At 42.7% G+C, this 19,462-nt stretch overlaps 1 protein-coding gene across 2 annotated transcripts; it reads left to right on the top strand.

The window, feature by feature from the left end:
• The first annotated feature begins 3,079 nt into the window (after nucleotides 1-3,079).
• On the top strand, nucleotides 3,080-19,462 carry LOC143164862 (lamin-B3-like). 2 transcript variants are annotated; one of them, XM_076347882.1, is made up of 12 exons: nucleotides 3,080-3,450; nucleotides 7,984-8,140; nucleotides 9,139-9,264; nucleotides 10,182-10,352; nucleotides 11,683-11,808; nucleotides 11,932-12,152; nucleotides 12,866-13,091; nucleotides 14,024-14,131; nucleotides 14,981-15,097; nucleotides 15,197-15,304; nucleotides 15,438-15,508; nucleotides 17,786-17,849. In XM_076347882.1, exons 1-11 carry the CDS (start codon nucleotides 3,080-3,082, stop codon nucleotides 15,477-15,479), a joined length of 1,773 nt encoding a protein of 590 aa, XP_076203997.1. In that variant the 3' UTR covers nucleotides 15,480-15,508; nucleotides 17,786-17,849. The 2 variants fall into 2 exon arrangements, with proteins under 2 accessions (XP_076203997.1, XP_076203998.1); XM_076347883.1 differs by lacking the exon at nucleotides 15,438-15,508 and having other exon boundaries at nucleotides 17,786-19,462.

Raw genomic sequence — 19,462 nt, 5'->3', positions numbered from 1 at the left:
TCTACTCTAGTACTGTGGCAACCATTATCAGGCTAGTAGAACTCAATCTGTCTTTATTAGCTCTGGACACGTGTGAGTCACTAACAGCTGTCTGTAAATAGACTGCTTAGCAAAGTGTTTATTGATATATTCTAATGCATCAGAGTAATACCATTTGAAATAGCATTACTATTATACGTACAGATTTCTTGAACTGTTACGAAGGCCGAAGGCTGTCCAGAGATACCTTGTTTTGTTTCCAATGGATATTTAGGAAGAGACTCTCATGAACTAGAGAGCAGAATGACTATCAGAGAACAAGAAAAACACTAAAACACTACAAAAGTTTCTGTTGTCTATGCTGGCTCTGCATCTCTACATTTGCCAGCACAATATTTTCATACTAGTCAAGCCTGATCACTTGCTGTGCGTAGCCTCAAATGTATTTAACACTTGAAAAGTAGGTATGAATTCAAACATTCCGTATTAGGTCACAAAAAAGTCTAAAAAGATATGCTACTATCAACAAACTTGGCCTTACCTAAGTATTTAAGAGTCATTGCTCTAACAACCTGTCATCCAATGAGTGGCAAGGTCCAGCTGCTTCCTAATGGAGAGAAAGCCAAGTCGGGTGGCCAGGCTGGCAGGGCAGGAGCCACACCAGCCACAGCCCTGTCCCACCGCTCCTAGGCAAGGTACACAGGGGGCTAGAGACAGCAGCCAGGGTGTGCAGAGAGCCCAGGCAAATTTGCGGTAGCTATGCAGGTACAAGGTCAAGCCAGAAAATTAGTCCATGGACCAACAAAGCTTATAGCTAGGCACAACCATAACAGAGCTCAAAGAGGGACTGAAGGCCAGGCCAGAGCTCAAATGGAGTTCCTGCACCCGTGGGCAGAGGCGTGGGCGGAAGCCACCGCTGAGGCTGGTCAAGGTCGTTAAGGCAAAAAGTCCACAAATATTCTTAAAGATTCCAACTTTGTGGAATCTGCTAATACTGTCTAAATCTCCCATGTCTACATTTTCCTACAAAAGGACTATTTGTAGAAAAGCTTTTACTATGCTTTAGTCTGGGATATATACCTTTTCCCACAATTTTTCCTGATAACCTCCGTATCTCTTAATCCCCAAACATTCCTGATATCTTTATACTTGAAACAATAGGAAAAGATGGTACAGGCTTATCTCTGCAGGAATTCCTCAGCTACACTTGTGGTCTAAGCAGTACAGACTACAGTCTTAATCAAAGAAAAAAAGTCAGAAAAAATGTCAGAAAAGCAAGAATCAGTAACAAGTTTCCATCACGCTCTTCTTAAGTTGCCACCTTCTGTTCTTGCATAGGGAGAGTAGGTGAAGAATACAAAAGACAAAACTAGCTCAGACTATTTTTGAACTCTTTCTTTCAGCTGTTTTTGTTTGCACTATTACAAAGCCTTGGCAGGCAAGGAAAATATTCTTAGGATAGCAGATTTCTTGCTTTGTTCTGCATCTGTTCCAAACCCATACAATTGTATTTGAACAGCTGGCCAGTAACCTGCAACCATCAAACATGGCAATGACATAGGATCACAGTGTTCTTTGTAGAGGACTGGGGTTTCAAAGCTGAAGTAAACCCTCAGACATACACATCTTGGTCTTAGAGGTACATATTCAGATTTAAATCATACTTTTTATTTTTCTTGAATTGAGCTTTCTATTGGCAATGAAGAACAAACAAGTACTCATTATACCAAAACAAAAAACTGGAACTGCTCTGCAGAAAAGAATTTCCTGGTGCTGTTGCTAGGACTAGAACCAGAGGAGCTCAGTCTGGCCATGTGTCATCACCATGCTGCATGTAGCTTTAGCGTTTTGAAATTGTGTTTTGGTTTTTTATATGGATGTATAAAGAAGTTCAGAAAAAAACCTTGATGAGCAGCCATACCTCCTTCTATGTCCTCATCTACTTTGTAACTTTGTATCCAGGGGTATATATAACCTCATTCTAAAATGCCCAGCTACAATCTTGGGGCCAGCTATGTTGTCCTCCTATGTTATGTGCCTGCCGACCTATAAAGTGAAGTTTGAATTTACACCTGCAACCTTCATAAAATCTATCTTTATATTTAAAGAACTCTGAGAGGATGTCAAGGCTATTTTTCTGGGTAGGAAATAACATTGACCTAAGCTAAGCTCTTAAGTGAAGTTTCTTGTAACTGCTGCAACAAACACCATAATTAACAGTTATATTAATGTTCAGAGATTTTTATGCTCATACTGAATGAGATCTGCACAGCATCTGCTCTCCAAGATGCAAGTGAAAAAGAAAAGGGTAAATTAATTAGCTGCTGGAAAAAACTGACAACTATCACAGTATACGTCACTACTAAAGTGCTGAAGCAACTTTCTTATTGAACAATGATTTTTATAAAATGTAACTAGTGTACGGCTTCACAGACTGCTTCACACGCTTGTCTTGATGCAGGTTCTCATTCCCGCTCCATTCTTCCTTCTGCTCACACATCACCTTTCCACCGAGACACTGTAGCACTGGGATGGCTGACAGCCACCACAGCCTAACCTGAAAGCTAAAAACGCCCACAAACAAGCAACAAACCAAAAAAGAGGAGGGACTAGCTTATTTTCATCAGCTGAACAAATCGCAAAAAAACAGACAGAACGGGCAGAGCACTGACACGGCAGCATGCTGGAGTGTGAGCATCACTGCAGCTGTCATGCATCTTCCTAAATCGGGGGGGGGGGTGTTCACCCCGACCCCTTGCACCGGTTTGTAAAAACGCCGGGCTGCCGTAGGCTTTTCCTGACAGCTCCTTCCCCGCCCTCTCCGGGCAGCACCATTGGGCTGATGAGATGCAGCAAGGCACGTGTAAAAAATAAAGCAAAAAAAGAAAATAAAATTTAAAAAGCGCCTTTCCTACACGGAGCCGCCGGGCCGGGGCGGCAGTGGGGGAGCAGCCCTAGCCCTTTAAGCTGCCCACCCTCGCCGGCAGGCCGCGGCGGCAGCTGGCGGCTATTTATACGCGGGCGGCGGCAGGCGCTGGGTGTCTTGCGCGGGGCGGTCCCGGTAGCGGCGGTGGGGCCCGGGCCCGGACCGGAGGCTGCCATGGCCACGGCTCTCTCCTCCACGCCGGCGAGCGGGAGCCGCTCCCTCAGCCGTGTCGCCGCCGCCGCCTCGCCGCTGAGCCCGACGCGGCTGAGCCGGCTACAGGAGAAGGAGGAGCTGCGGCAGCTCAACGACCGCCTGGCCGCCTACATCGAGCGGGTGCGGGCGCTGGAGGCCGACAAGTCGGTGCTGCAGCAGCGGCTGGCCGAGCAGGAGGCGGGCAGCGACCGGGAGCTGGGCAGCCTGCGGCTCCGCTACGAGACGGAGCTGGCCGACGCCCGCCGGGCGCTGGACGACATCGCCATCGAGCGGGCCGCGCTGCAGGTGGAGCTGGGCAAGATCGGCGAGGAGCACCGGCAGCTGCACAGCAGGTCGGTGCCCCGGCCCTCCCGCTGCACCTGCCCGGCCCCGAGCAGGCCTCCCTGCTGGGGACCACCCTGGGGCCGCCTCCTCTTCGGGGCTCGTGAGGGGGAGGGGATGTTGCTTGCCAGCAGCTGTGTGTTGGTGAGGGAGCGCTCGGTGCTGTAGGGTGTCCAGGTCATGGTGACACCCTAAAGGTATGGCCCTGTGAGGTTGGAGTGTCTTGGGCTAGGAGAAATCCTAATGTCTGTTTCTGAAGATGTGCTGTAGAGACACTGCTGTGAGCACCTGCTGCTGTAGTGCTGCTGGGCCACTTCAGCACCTCCATGATGGGCACGGGGGCTCCCCCAGAACTTGGTGTTGGGTGGCCTTACGTTCTTTCATATGCATTCATATGCTATGAATGCATAGCTGACTGGGTTTGGCACCACACCTGTGTTTACGAACAGTCAAGAAGCTGCTATGCCGGAAAGCATCTAGAAAGCTACGGGGGTAGGGGAAGGAGTCTCTGTATGGAGTCAGCTCGCATCTTTTTTGGACTTTTCAGCTCAGATGTTGACTAGAGGGGAATACACAGAGAAGGTAGTCCTGTAAGCCGTATAGCTTACCTGGTCTAGGCTGGTACTGCACAGAAATTGTCCTAGTGGCTTTTAGGTCTTGATTTGCGTGCTACTGGGATGAACTGCCTGCTGTTTCGGGCTTGACTCTGTTGCAAGCTGTGTATCCCAAGCCTGGAATCATCTTGTTGTCTAGTCTCACCAAGCCTGGAACAGAGGGGTGGCCCAATGTAAGTGTGATCAAATCCTCTTGAAGGAGGGAGGAAGGTGGGTAGTGAAGGGGAGGGAACAAGTGTCCAATCCCACCAAGCTTCCTTTATGGGTATATACAGAGTGCTAGCACTGCTAGTTATTTTAATGCCCCATTGCGCTGCTAAATCAATTACAGACTTGCAATAATTTGGGTGTCCACAGGCCCCCTAAATCTTGTTATAAACTTGTATCGTAGCAGCTTTAGGCACCAGGTTTTTCTTTTAATACTTGTATGGAGCAAATACTGCCTCCTCATAGGCTCAGTAGGACTTAAGTAGCTGTTCCACTTGGGAATAAAACATGTTTTTACTCTAAGCTTCTGTTTTCAGCTGCTTAGAAGTTCTTGGGCTTGTCTCATTCATGCTGGGTTTTGGCTTGTAGATCTATTTCATAAATCTAACCAGCCACTTGAGTGGACAGTGAGGAGAGGGGTAATGCCAGTTCTAAAACTTTTCTGCTGCTCTTTGTGTTTGTATAACCCTGTGGCTTTGTTTATAAAGCTTTAGGCTTGGCAGGTATGCAATCCTCTGGACTGATTTTTTTTTTTCTTTAACATAAGTAGGTCTTAGAAGTGGTTAATGTTACGGCCCATGGGAAATGATACATAGTACATGCTGCTTTCTGAAAGGACTAGACTGAAGTCCTAATATTAATGAGTGTTTTGTATCTGGGCTGTCTAACTGCAAATGTCTCAGATGACTTGGAACAAACTACTTTGAGTGTATCGTGCCCTTTATATATACACCCTTTAAATAACCTGGAACTCTTATAGGATGGAATGTCACCAGATAACTTCCACACAGCATTAACATTGGCTCTTATTAATCACTGGTAAAGAGACTTAAACCTTCAGCAACAATGAAGTGTGCTTGCATTTCAGCTTTTTTCTTACTACTTAAACAGTGGTAACTGGAAGTAGGCCAAAGACCTTTGGGGAGGAGGAGTTATGGATAAGCGTATCGGTTGAATTCAGAGCTTGAGGAAGGTCAAAGCAACTACAGTAGCTCAGCAGAGAAAGACAAGACCACTTTCTTTCTGCACCACTGAGTATAGACATGCATTTTGCTACTGCACCTGAAATATGCCGTGTAGCAAGCTGAAGCTGTAAGAATGAATTCTGCAAGTGCTGTTAACATCCTTTTGTCTTGACAAGCTGGAGTCTGTTTCAAACATACCTGAACTCTTTTGGTAAAATTATTTAGATTCTCCAGGTCAAGCATATGTGGCACCCTGATTTACAAGGAATGTGATTGGCAGTGCCTCAAAGTTATCGCTTGCAATTCATAGTCAATAAGCCATGCTTAGTTCTGGAATGGTTGGTATATGGAATGTTGTAGAGTACTGTAACTGTCACTGCTTGCTGTATAATAATGTAAAGTGGTGTTCTGAACCCCAAACTTGGTTTAAAAGGGTAGTAAATACTCTTGTCAAAGCCAGACTTGTTAAATTGCTGTTCTTAAAGATGAAATGACTCATTCAGGGTTCTCTGAAAAATATTTGTCAGGAAAAAATATAGGAAACCTGAACCTGGCTGTCAGAGGCCTGCCTCAGGAAAGTGGACCGTTAAAACACAGATACTAATGGAATTTCAGTCTTGCACACACTTTGACTGCAGAATGAAATTTATATTATTGTAGGATGAAACAGTCAATATTAAATAGTGTTATTGGTATACTTGTTAATATCATAACTAATACTCACAGTAAGTGGTGGTGGTGGCAGAGATTGCAAAAGGAAGGTGGCTAATTAATACCTAGAAAAGAAAGAAACCTGTAAATACTAAAAAACCTACAACGCATTATCTTGGTTTTTTATTGTTACCCCAGTAGAGTTACTCTTTTCCTAGAGTTGGAGTAAAGAATAAATAACCTCTGCTAGCAAAACACTTGGTTTTCCATCATGGTCAGGAAGTATGAGAGACAGTCAACAAATGTCTCTGGATAGCAGGGCTAGAAAAGGCCTCGAGCAAGAACCTGATGTAGCCACGTGCCCAGGCCTGTGTTGGAACCAACCATACCTGTATCCCTTCCAGCAGATGTTTGCGTAACCCTTTTTTTTTTAAATTCCAGATGATGGAGATTCCAGAATATCCCCCCAGGCAATGTGCTTCAGTGTTGACCTACTGTTAGTTTCCTCTCCCTAACATCTAACCCAAATATTCCTCCCTGCAATTTAAGCCTGCAACTTCCTGTCTTTTCCACAACAGACATGGAAAACAGATTCTCTTCCTCTGTGCAGCAGTCTTTCATGTATGAAAGACTGTTACCTCCTGACACTTTTCGCTTCTCTAGACTAAACAACCCTTACTTTTTTCAATCTTTCCTTGCAGTCCAAGCTTTCTAGAGCTGATCACTCCTGCAGAATGACTTTGGACTCTCTCCAATGGGTCTGCTCAGTTATCAACTGGAAAACTCATTGTATGAATTATCACAACTTAGCCACTTGGCAGAACAGATTTTGCAAAAATAAATTGAACACTTTAGTCTTCGCAATCTCAAATCTGAGTTTTGAGCAGGAAGTCAGACTCTGGATCATGGTCAGGCAACTGCAAGGGTTTTAGAAGTTAGAACAGTCTGGGAAATTATCACCCCTTTCTCTGACAGGAACTCACCGTGGGCCCAGCACTTCTCTACTGTGGTGCCAAGTAAAACTGGCAACTTAAACAACCGCATTGGCCATCCAGGTGGTACCTGAGGGCTCTGTACCTGGGTGTTTGCGCAAGGCAATGGCCCTCTTCTGAAGGCGAAGCTTCTCTTGCCCTGTAACTCCGCCATGGTGTGAAGGAGGGAAAAGCGTATGACCCTTCCTGAGGGAGAAGAGTCCTTTGCAAGGGTGCTGTGAGGGAAGGGCGGTTGCTGTGGGGGCTCGCTGCCCTGTGGCAGGAGCTGAGGGGCTGTAGGAGGCAAAGGCCCAGCTGGGGATGTGGGGCTGAGGCCTGCTCGCCAGGGCTGGGCCAGTGGCCTCCCGGGGACAGAACTCCTCCTGTGCTGTGGGCAGGAACGTCCCGGTCGGGGGGGAGGACGAATGACACCCCCTGGCAGCCAGAGCTGCTTTCTGCCTCTACCTGCAGAGGCGGGGGTGCTTTGCCCCCAGGTGTGACCAGCATCGCCTGCTGCCCTGCCTCAGGAAAGCAGGCCTCGAGCTGCTCGCACCCAGCCTGGCCGCCTGGAGGCGCTGCGGGGCCTCCCCCGGGGCGGCGGCGGTGGCCTCCATGGCGGATCCCTCCTGGTGAGAGGGGTGTGTGGGGCTCGGAGCCCCGGGGGCCGCAGGAGCGGTGTGTTTTCAGGGCCAGCAGGCACTCTGCCGGGAAGCTGGTGGCGGCCTTTGCTGCTGAAAGGAGGTGCCTGTGTGAGCAGCTTGTTCAGGGGCGCAGGTCACTGTGGCCTGGTGAACTTCGGCTTTGAGTGTGACTAGTCCCTCCCTGTGGAGACAGTGGTGTGTGCTGTGCCTTCCCTCTCCGGTTGATAATGCCGTGGAAAATAGCTGGCTTCTGTGTAGGATTCACAGAAAACAAGCTGGAAACTGGGTCAGAAATCTTTCTGGTTAAACAAATGATACTTGTCTGAGGGGCCTGTCTGGTTTGTTTTACAGCCTGCCCTGTGCTCTCACCGCGAGTGTTAACTAACCTCTCTTCTGTTTCAGTTCTGCCACAGACCCCTGTGAAGGTAAACATGTTAAAAACAAACTATCTCCCCCTCCAGCTGCAACTTATGAGTGTAAAACTTTCACTTGTAGGAATTCAAAAAAAGAAGCTGATCTAAACCTGGCACAGGCTCGTATGAGAGACCTTGATGCTCAGCTGAACGCGAAGGAAGCTGACTTGGCGACAGCTTTGAATGAGAACCGAAGTTTGGAGAATGACCTCCGTGAATTAAAGGATCAAGTAGTCACTGTAAGACTTGTTCCTGGAATTTCAACTTTGCTTTTGTTCCTGAAGCTATTGCTTGTTTTTCCCCACCTAGCTTACTGAGATTTGAAAGCAGGGAAAGACTTATCCATGGCAGTGACAGGTGGACAAAAAAATTTCTGCAATCTTGCTGAAAGCAAATGCTACTGATAGTTGGTCTGTTAAAACTTCCACCTGTTGTAGGTACCTTTAATTCTATTCTATGACCACAGTAGGTAGTGTTTCTTGTTCTAAGGACAAAGGAAGTTGAAATGTGTTGCACTGCTATAGCCCCTGTAGCGTTCTCTAACGTGTCAGCAAAGGGAACATTTGATGGACCCTGCTTCACTGTGCTTAAATCTAGGCAGAATAAATAAGTTCTGACTACTTTTTTGTAGGCTCTTGTGCTACTAAAATGAACTCTGCTTGAGTTGCTACTCAGTGCATTTCTAAGAGCATAGGTTTTGTATCTTCATGCTTTAATGTGATCATTGAATAAGCTAACTTCAAATCTTTAGGATGAAAACTTAAAAAACCGCAAACTTGTATCATTAAAGCAGCACACTCCAACACTGGAAGTGTATAATAGTTTGTTAACATAGTTAGGCTGTATTTGGAGGATTTTACTTGTTAAGCAGCAAACAAATGATATTGGAAGTTAGGGAGAAGTTTGGAACACTTAGTGTTGTGAAGGGGAGGAATGTACATGGATGGTACAACTGATTCATCAGAAGTCTACTTTGAGGAATCAAACTTAGCTGGTGGGATTAAGGGCTGCTCTTTATTTGCCTTGTGGGAAATCTGGTCTATATAACTAAATAGGATTCTGTTGCTGATATGCTGGATCCCTCTGAAGTAAGAACTTAAACAGAGTAACCAACTTCACTCAAGCAGTGTGTCTTGATTGCTGTGGGAATGAAGTTGAATGACCTGTAATAAGTTGACTGTCTTAGTTTTGAAAAATGACCTCTTAATTTTGATTACCTGATGTGTGTCTCTTCCAGCTGAAGCTGTCACTGGAAGATACCAAAAAGCATCTCCACAGCGAAATGTTGAGGAGGGTGGACCTGGAAAATCATATGAAAACTTTGCAGGAACAAATGACGTTCCAGAAGCGCCTTCATGAAGATGTATGTTTTAGCTTATTAACGAGGATTTTTTTAGGTGTCCATGATCCCTGGAGGCACTTAAAAGCAATGTTAAGATGTGCTTTATCCTTAAAAAGGTAACTAGCTGAGTCAACCTATGACAGTCCACCAGCCAATAAAATCCACCTAACTAGGAAGACTTCAAGAAAGTACACAACCTCATGTTAACTGGCATAGTACCAGTAGGTATCTGGAATATGAGATAATTTTCTCAGGCTGCACTTCTGAAGGTAACTACAATCCCAATATACTACTTTGTATAACTGAAAGTGCATATATTACAGTTAAATGATTCCAGATGTTTGCTAGAAACCTAAAATAATCGAAGAAGTTAAATCTCCTTTAATAAGCAACTTATGTTCCCTACTTCCTTAATACTTATCAAAGGTGTCTGGTAACCTTTGTGTGAAGTCAGTACATAGAACTAAAAAACATGTGAATGTAAACCAACTTCCTTCTGACTGGAAGGAATCTCAAAGTGTGTGGTTTCAGTGATAGAACTCCAATTTCTCTAACCAACTGCTATTACTTTTTGAATAAAACAAGAATAGGTGAAGTAACAGTGCTTAAAGAAACTGAAGTATATATGCATGTGCTCTAAGTAAAGAAAAGCAGAGAAATCCATCTAGTTCAAAGAATTAGTCTTAAAATTAAATACAAACTACTGCATTTATTAGTTTAAGCAGTGTTGGCAGTGAGGAAGCAAAACAACTCTGGCAAGGTGGAAGTACCCGACCTAATGGATGAATATCCAAGATCTGAATAAAGATGAATTACTGTGCACTCAATGATAAATCTGCTTCAATATTGAATGACTTGTTAAGCTGGTACAGTAAGTTCAGTCTCAAATCAAACTGTATTGGCTTGCTTATTCTCTGAGAAACTTCTTCTTCTCCTAGGAGCTCAAGGAGACAAAAAGAGTCCATGAGAGCAGGATAGCAGAAATAGAATCTGGCCGTCAGAGAGAATTTGAGAGTAAGATCTCGGATGCTCTGCAGGGGCTCAGAAAACAACATGAAGAACAAATTCAAGGATACAAAGAGGAGCTGGAACGAACATTCAGTGCAAAAGTGAGTCTGTAAAACATGCCAATAAAACAAAGCTTTAGTTCTCTGCACCTTAATAAAGTCACGCTAGCATAAATAGCTGACTGATGGAGCCCTTGCATTCAGTGCAGAGCTTCTTGGCATAAGTTGTTACGGAATTTTGAAGCAGTGTCAAATTTGACAGTAGAACTTCTACAAACACTTGGTCCAAAACAAAACTGGCTCAAGCATAAATACTGTCCCTTTGGGGAGCAATCAGGAATGGCTAATGTAATGAAGTTGATCAGAATTCAGACTTCTGACAAATCTGAGAGCCTGTCTGACAAATTCAGGACCAAGGTATGCTATGTTTGTATTGAGCAATTTCAGTATTATTGAATAAAACTTGATCTACTGATTATAGTGTTACTAAAATGCATGAAATAAGGTATTCTTACAGTTCTCCAAGAGCACTTTTAAATGTGTGAGTGTAAATGACCCTTTCCAGTTGCCTAGTACTGGATAAGGGGGAGAGGGTAGCTATGAAGTAGCTTGACAGTTTGTCTTCCAGAACTGGTCTGTCACCTCTTTCCCAGCATTAGCTGGAAAAAGTAATACTTTAGGCTTATACTGTTGGTAGGTAAGATCCCAGGGGTTCCTGGGTTGGTTGCAGTGCACAGTGTTGGTATCTTAAGCCTTCTTTAATACTCGGTGCAGAATCCCATGATCTGCTACTTCTCTCAACAAGTACATGTGTTCGTTTCTTCCTGGTTTTTTCTGGCTTTCTCTATACTCCAACCTATATGCCAACTCAGTGAATTCCTTTGGATGCTTCTGTCCAGGTTTCCACTGGAAATTCTGTGAGTGCCTCTTGTAGGAGCATGGCTCTACTTTATCCTTTCTTGCAACATCTCAAGATTGACTTGCTCTAGAAATAGCTCAGTGCTGCTTATAGTGATGCAGGAACTGCTTAGTAATAGAACTCTTGGGGAAGAGCAATAGTTTGATAAGCATACCTAATACCCTGTAGCCCCATGCTTTGACAAGCAGCTTCTAAACATATTGTCCATTGTTCTGGAGAATCAATTTAGTTAATATCTATACAAAGTCTTTGTGCATCTGTAACTGAAATATCCTAATCCAGCAATTTTCACTACCTGATTATTGCTGACTTTTTCTGACATTCATGTCAAACTTGTGTAAACCTCCCTGAAAAGCAATGAAAAACTTTCTGACCTGGACTCTATTGGTATCTGCACACTTAAGTAAAACATAACTATTTCCAGATGTAACAGCTGGAAATCACTTGGTTTTCCTTCCCTATTTAAAATATGTGGTCATAAGCAACTCATTACTAACAGTGACTTATCTGTAGATGGAGAATGCCCAGCTATCTGCAGCAAGAAATAGTGACTTTGCCAATGCTGCTCGGGAGGAGCTGATGGAAACAAAGCTGAGAGTTGATACTCTGACATCTCAAGTTAATCAATATCAAAGCCAGGTACTATCTTTATTTGTATATCCTTAGAATTATTTTAATTTAGATACCCAATTCAAAACACTGGCCTCTCCTCTCTAATATTCAGTTATGGCTTAATTGATTTTTCCCTCCCCTTAATTTTAGAATGTTGCTTTGGAGAACAGAATAAGGGAGCTACAGGAGACACTGGATTATGATCGCGATCTCCATCGAAGGCGTATGGCTGAAAAAGAGAAAGAAATGGCACAAGCCCAGCAGCAGGCGCAAGCACAGTTGGAAGAATATGAGCATCTCTTAGATGTGAAACTGGCTCTAGATCTGGAAATAAATGCCTACAGAAAGATGCTGGAAGGAGAGGAACAGAGGTAGGCTATGACAAGATCCTCATATGAAGACTTGCTCCATCCAAGATCTCTACGCTAATTAACTGTATATTCTTCAGAATGTGGAGGAGGCAAGAAATAAATATTAATATGTGATTAGTGCCACAATTTAGTTCTTGAAGCATAATCTTCTGTAGATGGTATTTATATCCCACATCCACCACCTGGTGTAGTAAGATGAAGTAACTTGATAAATGCAACCGATAAAGTTCAAAGGTCCATTAGACATCCCTCCCTAGAATCAAACGTTCTCAAAGCTTTGTGCTACATCCTGGAGATGTATCAAAGACCGCGCTCAAGTTTCATGAATGAAACTGGGAAATTGTATCCACTCCCAACTATCCAAACACTGCCTGGTGAGAACAACATGAACTCAATACATGCTAAGAAGGGTCAAAAACTTAAACTACTTCCACTGAAGATTGTGTCTGTAGGAACTTTAAAGGAGTACTTATTGCAGTTGGGAATCTTTACTTATCGACATAAGGTTGCTCTGAACTCTAGGGCTGGGGCTGTCTTCCAAACTTAACAAGCTACTTAGCTAGTCTTGCCAGTAAAAATAAAATCTTATATTCAAGGCTTCATGGAAAGCTTGGATATAAGAAGCTGTTAGGCTTGGCTGTAGTGGGAGGATAGGAGTGAGAAGAAATAAGCACATCATATATTCAAGTGAATGTTATCTGACTCCCTTCTAGGCTAAAGCTGTCACCCAGTCCATCTTCACACAGCACTGCAACTCAAGCAACAAGCCAAGGGCGCCGGTTCCTGCATGGGAAGAAAAGGAAAATGAAAGAAGCCAAAAAGAGAGGGCGTAGTGCTGGATTTAAGACTGTTCAGCATGCTTCATCCTCTGGAAATGTATCTATCGAAGAAATTGATGCAGATGGGAAATTTGTCAGGCTTAAAAACAACTCTGATGAGGTACTTCTGTTCATTCAAGTCTGCACGGCCTTCACTGCAAAGTGTGACTGCTTGTGAACCCACTTGTAGCTTAGTGAGAGATGACAATAGGGAAGGATGAAGAGATGAGGGAAGAGTACTGCCAAACTAAATACAAACTGGGAACTTCTCAGCTAACCTGGCTGCTGTCAAGAGAAGACTAGAGACTGACTCTTTTTTGTACTGCAGGTGTTTTGTTCACAGGGATGTCTGGGAGGTGCTTTTGGGGGGAGGTGCACTGGGTTCTATGGTGCAGAAATCGAACACCTTCAGTTGTTTCTCATCAGATTCAGGCTAGTGCTATCAGAAGTACTACTTGTCCTCAAACTAAATAAGGTGCTTAGTAAATTGGATAATGACAGCTTCTTATTACTTAGAAATGTTTAAAACAGCTAAAAGGGTGAATAGAGCTGATAGTATCTAAGCCATGTAGAGGGTTTATCTGACCAATTATCTAATTCTTGGACTAGTTTAGTCTGCAAATCTAGAATTATTAGAATTAATCCTCAGAGCTCCAAAACTCGTGGCTGGTAGCTTAGTTGCTTCAGCCTGAGACGCCTTAAACCTTCACAGGCCACTATGTATGTGTTCATATATATATGGCCCAAGTTGGTAGATGGGTATGACCAACTTCATTCATTAGAATCTTCCTGGTAAAGAGCATCACGATCCCCTTTCAACAGAAGGCAAGAACAGATGTGCCTAAACTTGTGGGACTAAGATTAATCCTACGGAAGTACTGGGAGAAAACATAGAGAGGCTTTAATGGAAACTTGAAGGCTTCCTCAAAATGATCAGATTCTTGTACGCTACAGGAGTGGGACTAAAACTGACCCTTGAGTCTGGAAAGAACCTTGCCACTTGTATGATATGGTGGTGGTCTGTAATGCTGAGAGAAATTTCTTGTCCCACAGGATCAGCCACTACATGGATGGGTGTTAAGAAGACATCTTGGAAGCGTGTCAGATGTAACGTACAAATTTCCTTCACGGTTTACTCTCCAGGCAGGCCAAGTAGTTACAGTAGGTAGTGGTTTTGTAAAACTTACTCAGAGCTCTGTTCTTGTTATGTTAGATGGCAACAGATTCATGTCATAAGGAAAACTAAACTGATACTGCAAGTGCCTAAAGAACTAAAATCCTTATTTTGTGGAGAGGGAGACAGGGAAAAATCCTTGCAACAACCTGATCTGAAATGACAAATTTTCTTTAAAGCTAAATCTTGGATTGAACTTGGATCATCCCAGATTGGGATGTGCTGTTATTATGAACAGAATCAATATATTCTAGCTTACTCTTAGGGGTTCCCCATACTCCTGTGATTTGATACAAGTTGTGCAAAGACTTTTACTGTTGCTAAAAGCTTTAGTCCACTACAGTTCAGCAATGCCGAGCTCACGGTTTATGGTACTAAGCTAAATACTAGCTCTAAAATCATACTCTAAGTACACTTAGATAATGATCAAAGAGCCTAGTTCTACACTCTGCACTCCAAACTCCATACAAGCTTGCTCAAGAATCTGTGAGTGACTCCAGGCTAGAGGCTATCTTGTATACACAAATTGCTGCCATGAGTGTCTCTGTAACCAGACATACTGGTCTTGGCTCTGACTCAAATAGTATGCATGTCTGAGCAAGGCTACCTCTACATCAGGTAGAAGCTCTTAACAGCCTTTTCTGTGCTCACTCTTTTACAGTCTTCAGTTAAAAAAACATTACCACCATTCTTAGTTCTTTTCAGGACCTACCAACCTGCCAGGGATCGTAGTAGTTCATGTTTGGTATTGGAGTACTCAAGAATTGTATGTTAGACTGAATCCTAACCTAACTACGAATAAGATTCTTCAGAAGCTCACTCTAAATCTGTTGCAGATCTGGGGTGCAGCTGCTGGTGTAAGCCCAGGTCCTAGTGATCTGGTCTGGAAGTCTCAGAAGTCTTGGGGAATTGGGGATAATATTGGCGTTACACTCATCACAGATGATGGTGAGGTAAGTGAGATATTAGGACAGTAGAAGCTATTTACTGCTAAACTTGTCTGATGTGCTTTACTCTTGAGGGTTCTTGGTGGCAATTCAATTGTATTCTAGGAACTCGCAGAGCGGAAGATAATGCATGTACCCAGAGGAGAAGAAAGCAGCGAGCAAGATGATGATTATGAAGAAATAACTGGAAGTGAAATGGAGTTTCCATCTCAGGTAAGCTGCCTGAAGTTTAAATACATGCTATCAACAGAATCATTCAATGGCTGTTTCTTTTCATTACTGTATGAAAATACTTCCCCAAGTACTATCCATATCCTACAACTCTTCACATTTTTCTTGATGTCAGACCAAAAGAAGAAGAAAAAAGAAATGTTGTTTGGTTTCATGATAGTGGCTCCTGTGAGCATCCTTAAGCAGGTGAGATGGTAAGAGTCGTGCTTGTCATCTCATAGAAAACTTGCTTCGTTAATAGTGCTGCAGTCTCTTGTCCCATGTAGGATGTAGCTTGCATGGCTTTGCATCAGAAGTGGAATTGATGTTTTGCTTATTCTCTGGTTGAATATGATCAAATAGTAGCATTGTTTGGTCTCTTATTACTGACACACTGAAAAATACTAGCTTTAACGTCTGTTCTATCTAAGCATCTGACCATGAATTAAAAGCTGTTACCCCAAGAACAGAATGCAAACACTAACTAGAAGTATCTTATTTCTGTGGGATGAAGTGACTTAGCCGAGACTCCAAACAGTGTCCCTGACTTGCTCTTAAGATAAATTCACACTGAAGAAACCTAGTATTTCCATTCAAAAGTACTGAAAGGCTGAAATCAAAGTTCTTAAGTGTATTGATTGCCTAAGCCCCTCTTAAGTTCAAGCATGAGTTTGAGGCACTTCTGTTCCAGCTCATTTCCAGGAACTACTTTTTCTTATTTTACTGTGCAAAATAAGAATCTCGGCCTTGCTTCGGTCATAAATACTCCCTTCAATACTTTCCAAGTGGAACTTCAGCACAGATGCAGGTCATGCTAATGGAGTTGACACAGTCAAATAGAATAGGCATGTTTTGCCTTCAATACACTATAACCCTTTGGCTACAACCTGCATGTGGTAATGCCCTGTGAAAGACTCTTTAGCCCTTCCAAATGACTTTTGACTGACCACATGACAAGTCTGAACTTCTGCATGTGGGATGCTCCTAGTGTACTTTGATGTACTAGTAGTCAGGTGTCTCTAACTGCTCAAGTAGTCTAAACCAGAACTAATAAAGGGCTTTAAATTGGTCATAACTAGACAGGTTTATAGACTGTACTTGACTTGGTTTGTTTCTTGACTTGAAATAGCACCAAGTCCCCCTTTGCTAGTACAAATACCGAGGCCCTAAGTGCAAGGGGATGCCTAGCTACAAATTCATCCTCTCCCTCCTGCTGACACAGCATATTGAGCTACCACAGCTCTTGCTAAAACCGATCCTACACAGTTACAAGGAGGACTTGCATCTTACTGCACCAGGTCTTAAAGCCACCACCATTTCCTAGGTATTTTCATAATATATCTGTCTGAAAACTTAACTTAAAAGTACCTTAGTAGTGTCTTTCTGAAGAAAATGTACCTGAGAACAGGCAGTTACTGCCTGCTGCTTGGTGCTTTCCTTGTCCTTCTTTCAAACAGAAAATCTGGGTAAATATCTATTATTATAATACCATCTGGCTTAAAGGATGTTTATCAAAGTCTCCTGACTTAAATGCACATTCTTGTAATATTTTCAGTCTCTCACTGAAGGAGGGTGAGACCCTGTTAAATAAGCTATTGAGAAAGGTTCTATAATGCTGTTCTGGCCTTTGGGCTCTTAATGCACAGCGTACACCAAAATGGTTGAAGTAACACCAGTGGAAGTTTTAGGCTTATCAAGAGACTTACTGATACAAGCTTCTTTTCATGTTTGGAGTAGGGCCTCTCCAAGTTTCTTTTCTAAAGGCTCTTTATTTGAATTGACTAATAATATCACTTGTTTGGCAATCAGTGATGGAAAGCAAAAGTAACTTTTTTCCTTACACCTCTAATCTGTTTTATCAGCAACTTTACAATACAGTTGTGTGCCACTTATGGTAAGAATCAATTCTAATATTCCCACTCAAATGTTAATGTCATTCCTGTCTGCTGAATTCCTGTCAAACTCTTCATTAGTACCTATATGCTTCTGCTGCATTGGTAGTACTGAAATAAAGGCAGCCTAGTAAAAAAACAGTTAGCTTCTTGCATGTAGTAAAATGATGCAGAGAAAGCATGCTGTGCTTTAAAGGAAGGCAGGCTTTTCATGGTTTTTGCTTCTGCTTTTACCACCCTAACTAGGGTAGCATGAATCTGCATGCCAGTTAAATTTTGATGCTTCAGAACTGAGGCACTGATAGATAGCTTAATGGCCTTTCATTAAAGAAGGCACAGGCTCATGTATTGCATGGACTGAAATTCTTAAAAGCTTGGTGTTTTTTTTTCCCCCACCCCCAAACTGTCTAGTATAGTTAAAGTACTGCCCCTCTTGAAAATCTGCTTTGCTTTATTAATAAGTAACTAAATCTACAAAACACTAAACCCACCACCACCTGTATGAGGATCAAGTAGGTAACCAGCAATAAGTACTAAGTTTGTATGCGTGCTAAGTAGCCTAATGTATTGATATTTTATTTTATTTCTGCAGCAAAATGAGGATCCTAGCTGTTCTATCATGTAATGGGGACAAAGAGATGATCACCTGAAAACACTTCTTAATCCCAGGTGACAAAGACTACATGTGTTTTGGTATCTTCTGCAATATATGAAACTTGGAATTCACATCTCCCATCTGACCTCTTTGTAAGAAACACTGTCCATGACATGATGAAACTTCCTACCTTCTGATACTGGACCCTGTCCTTGGATTCGCTGATATAAAGAGCAGTAGAATACAAGCTCCATGTGAAGCTACTTCTTACTTTAACACAAGGATCTGTTTTCCATGACCTGCTGGAACAGAGGAGGGTACACAGTTTACAAAACTTCTGAACATAAGCCCTGGAAGGATGCTAAATATTTGACAATGAGCATGAGGCTGCCTCAGCTTTCTCAATATTCTGATATGGTGTTTCTCCAAGGGTAACTTCTGTTTCGAGCCTGAGTGGGAAACTGCATGGGTCAGATAGCACCCTAGCTTGCACCCTGACCAAGTCTGAACTTGGCTGAAGTAAAACAATATCCTGAAGAGTGCTGAGTGTCTGAAACATCTCCTGCTCAGATCCTGATGCTGAAATATATGGAACTCTGGTCTAGATCACTTGCTAGAGAACTTCCTAGAGTGAAACATTTTAAAATTAAAAGCAAGTTGTAAAAAATATTCTTGTCTGTTATTAAATGTACTGTTTCTGTATTCTAGCACCTGGAAATCCACCAGTTTCAGTATTGTATGTTCCTAGACACAGTATATCACAGTGTAGCTGTGTCAACCTTAACTTGGACAGATGTATCCTGTAAATGTGAAAAAGCATCTCATTCCAACAGAGAAGGTACTGTAACTAGCAATATTAGCATTCTGTTTGAATGGTCCCATTCAAAAAAAAACATGCTGAAACAAAAATCAAAACTAGGAAGCACTGACTGTAGTAAAAGGTACCTCAGAAATACCTGCTCTTAGAGTCCTTAGCTCTGTGCAGTCTGCAGTACTGCTTTGTGTGTGTCTAATGGGGCAGTTGGGGGAATACTGTCTACTGGCCAGTATGTAACTTACTGTAACTTTAATAGCTCTGTAGTTCATGCAAAGCCTGACCGAAAACCCTGAGAAACCAGGCAGTCAGCCTCTGGGGCCACTGCATTTAATTATTCTTAGCCTCTTACTAAAATGCTTACCTGCAGGCTCTATGGTAAAGAGAGGGCCTTGATGAGCCACATGAAGTATGCTACTCTTCAAGAGCATGAGGAGAGGTGAGTAGCTGAAGGGAGAGGAGCAGCTGAGACTGCAGATTTCTCCAAATGCTGGAACAGTTTTTTGACTGCCTCTTACCTTGCCAAAGTATTCAGTTCTGAATTTAAGACCTGTTCTGTGTTAGGATGCAGTTGTTAAAGTGAGGCTTTCCTTATACTAGTTTAACTCAAGTTATTTAAAAATTCTAGTTTTGAGATATCAAGAGTAGATACTGGTTTAATAAATAAATACTTGCATTTTAGCAGATCTGAATTCTTGTTGTACCTTATGGCCCTCATAGAAATAGCTGCTGCTATAATCTTGCTATATTTATCTTGATTTCTTAAACTTTTTTAACTAATTAAAGATATTTTTCATGTATATAAAAGCAGTCTTGGACTTTAATATTTGCAGGTTAAATAATAAATTTGTTTGTTCATT

Source organism: Aptenodytes patagonicus, chromosome 10 (genome assembly GCF_965638725.1).
Source record: "Aptenodytes patagonicus chromosome 10, bAptPat1.pri.cur, whole genome shotgun sequence".
Lineage (NCBI taxonomy): Eukaryota > Metazoa > Chordata > Aves > Sphenisciformes > Spheniscidae > Aptenodytes > Aptenodytes patagonicus.
This window is presented reverse-complemented; position numbering and strand designations above follow the sequence as displayed.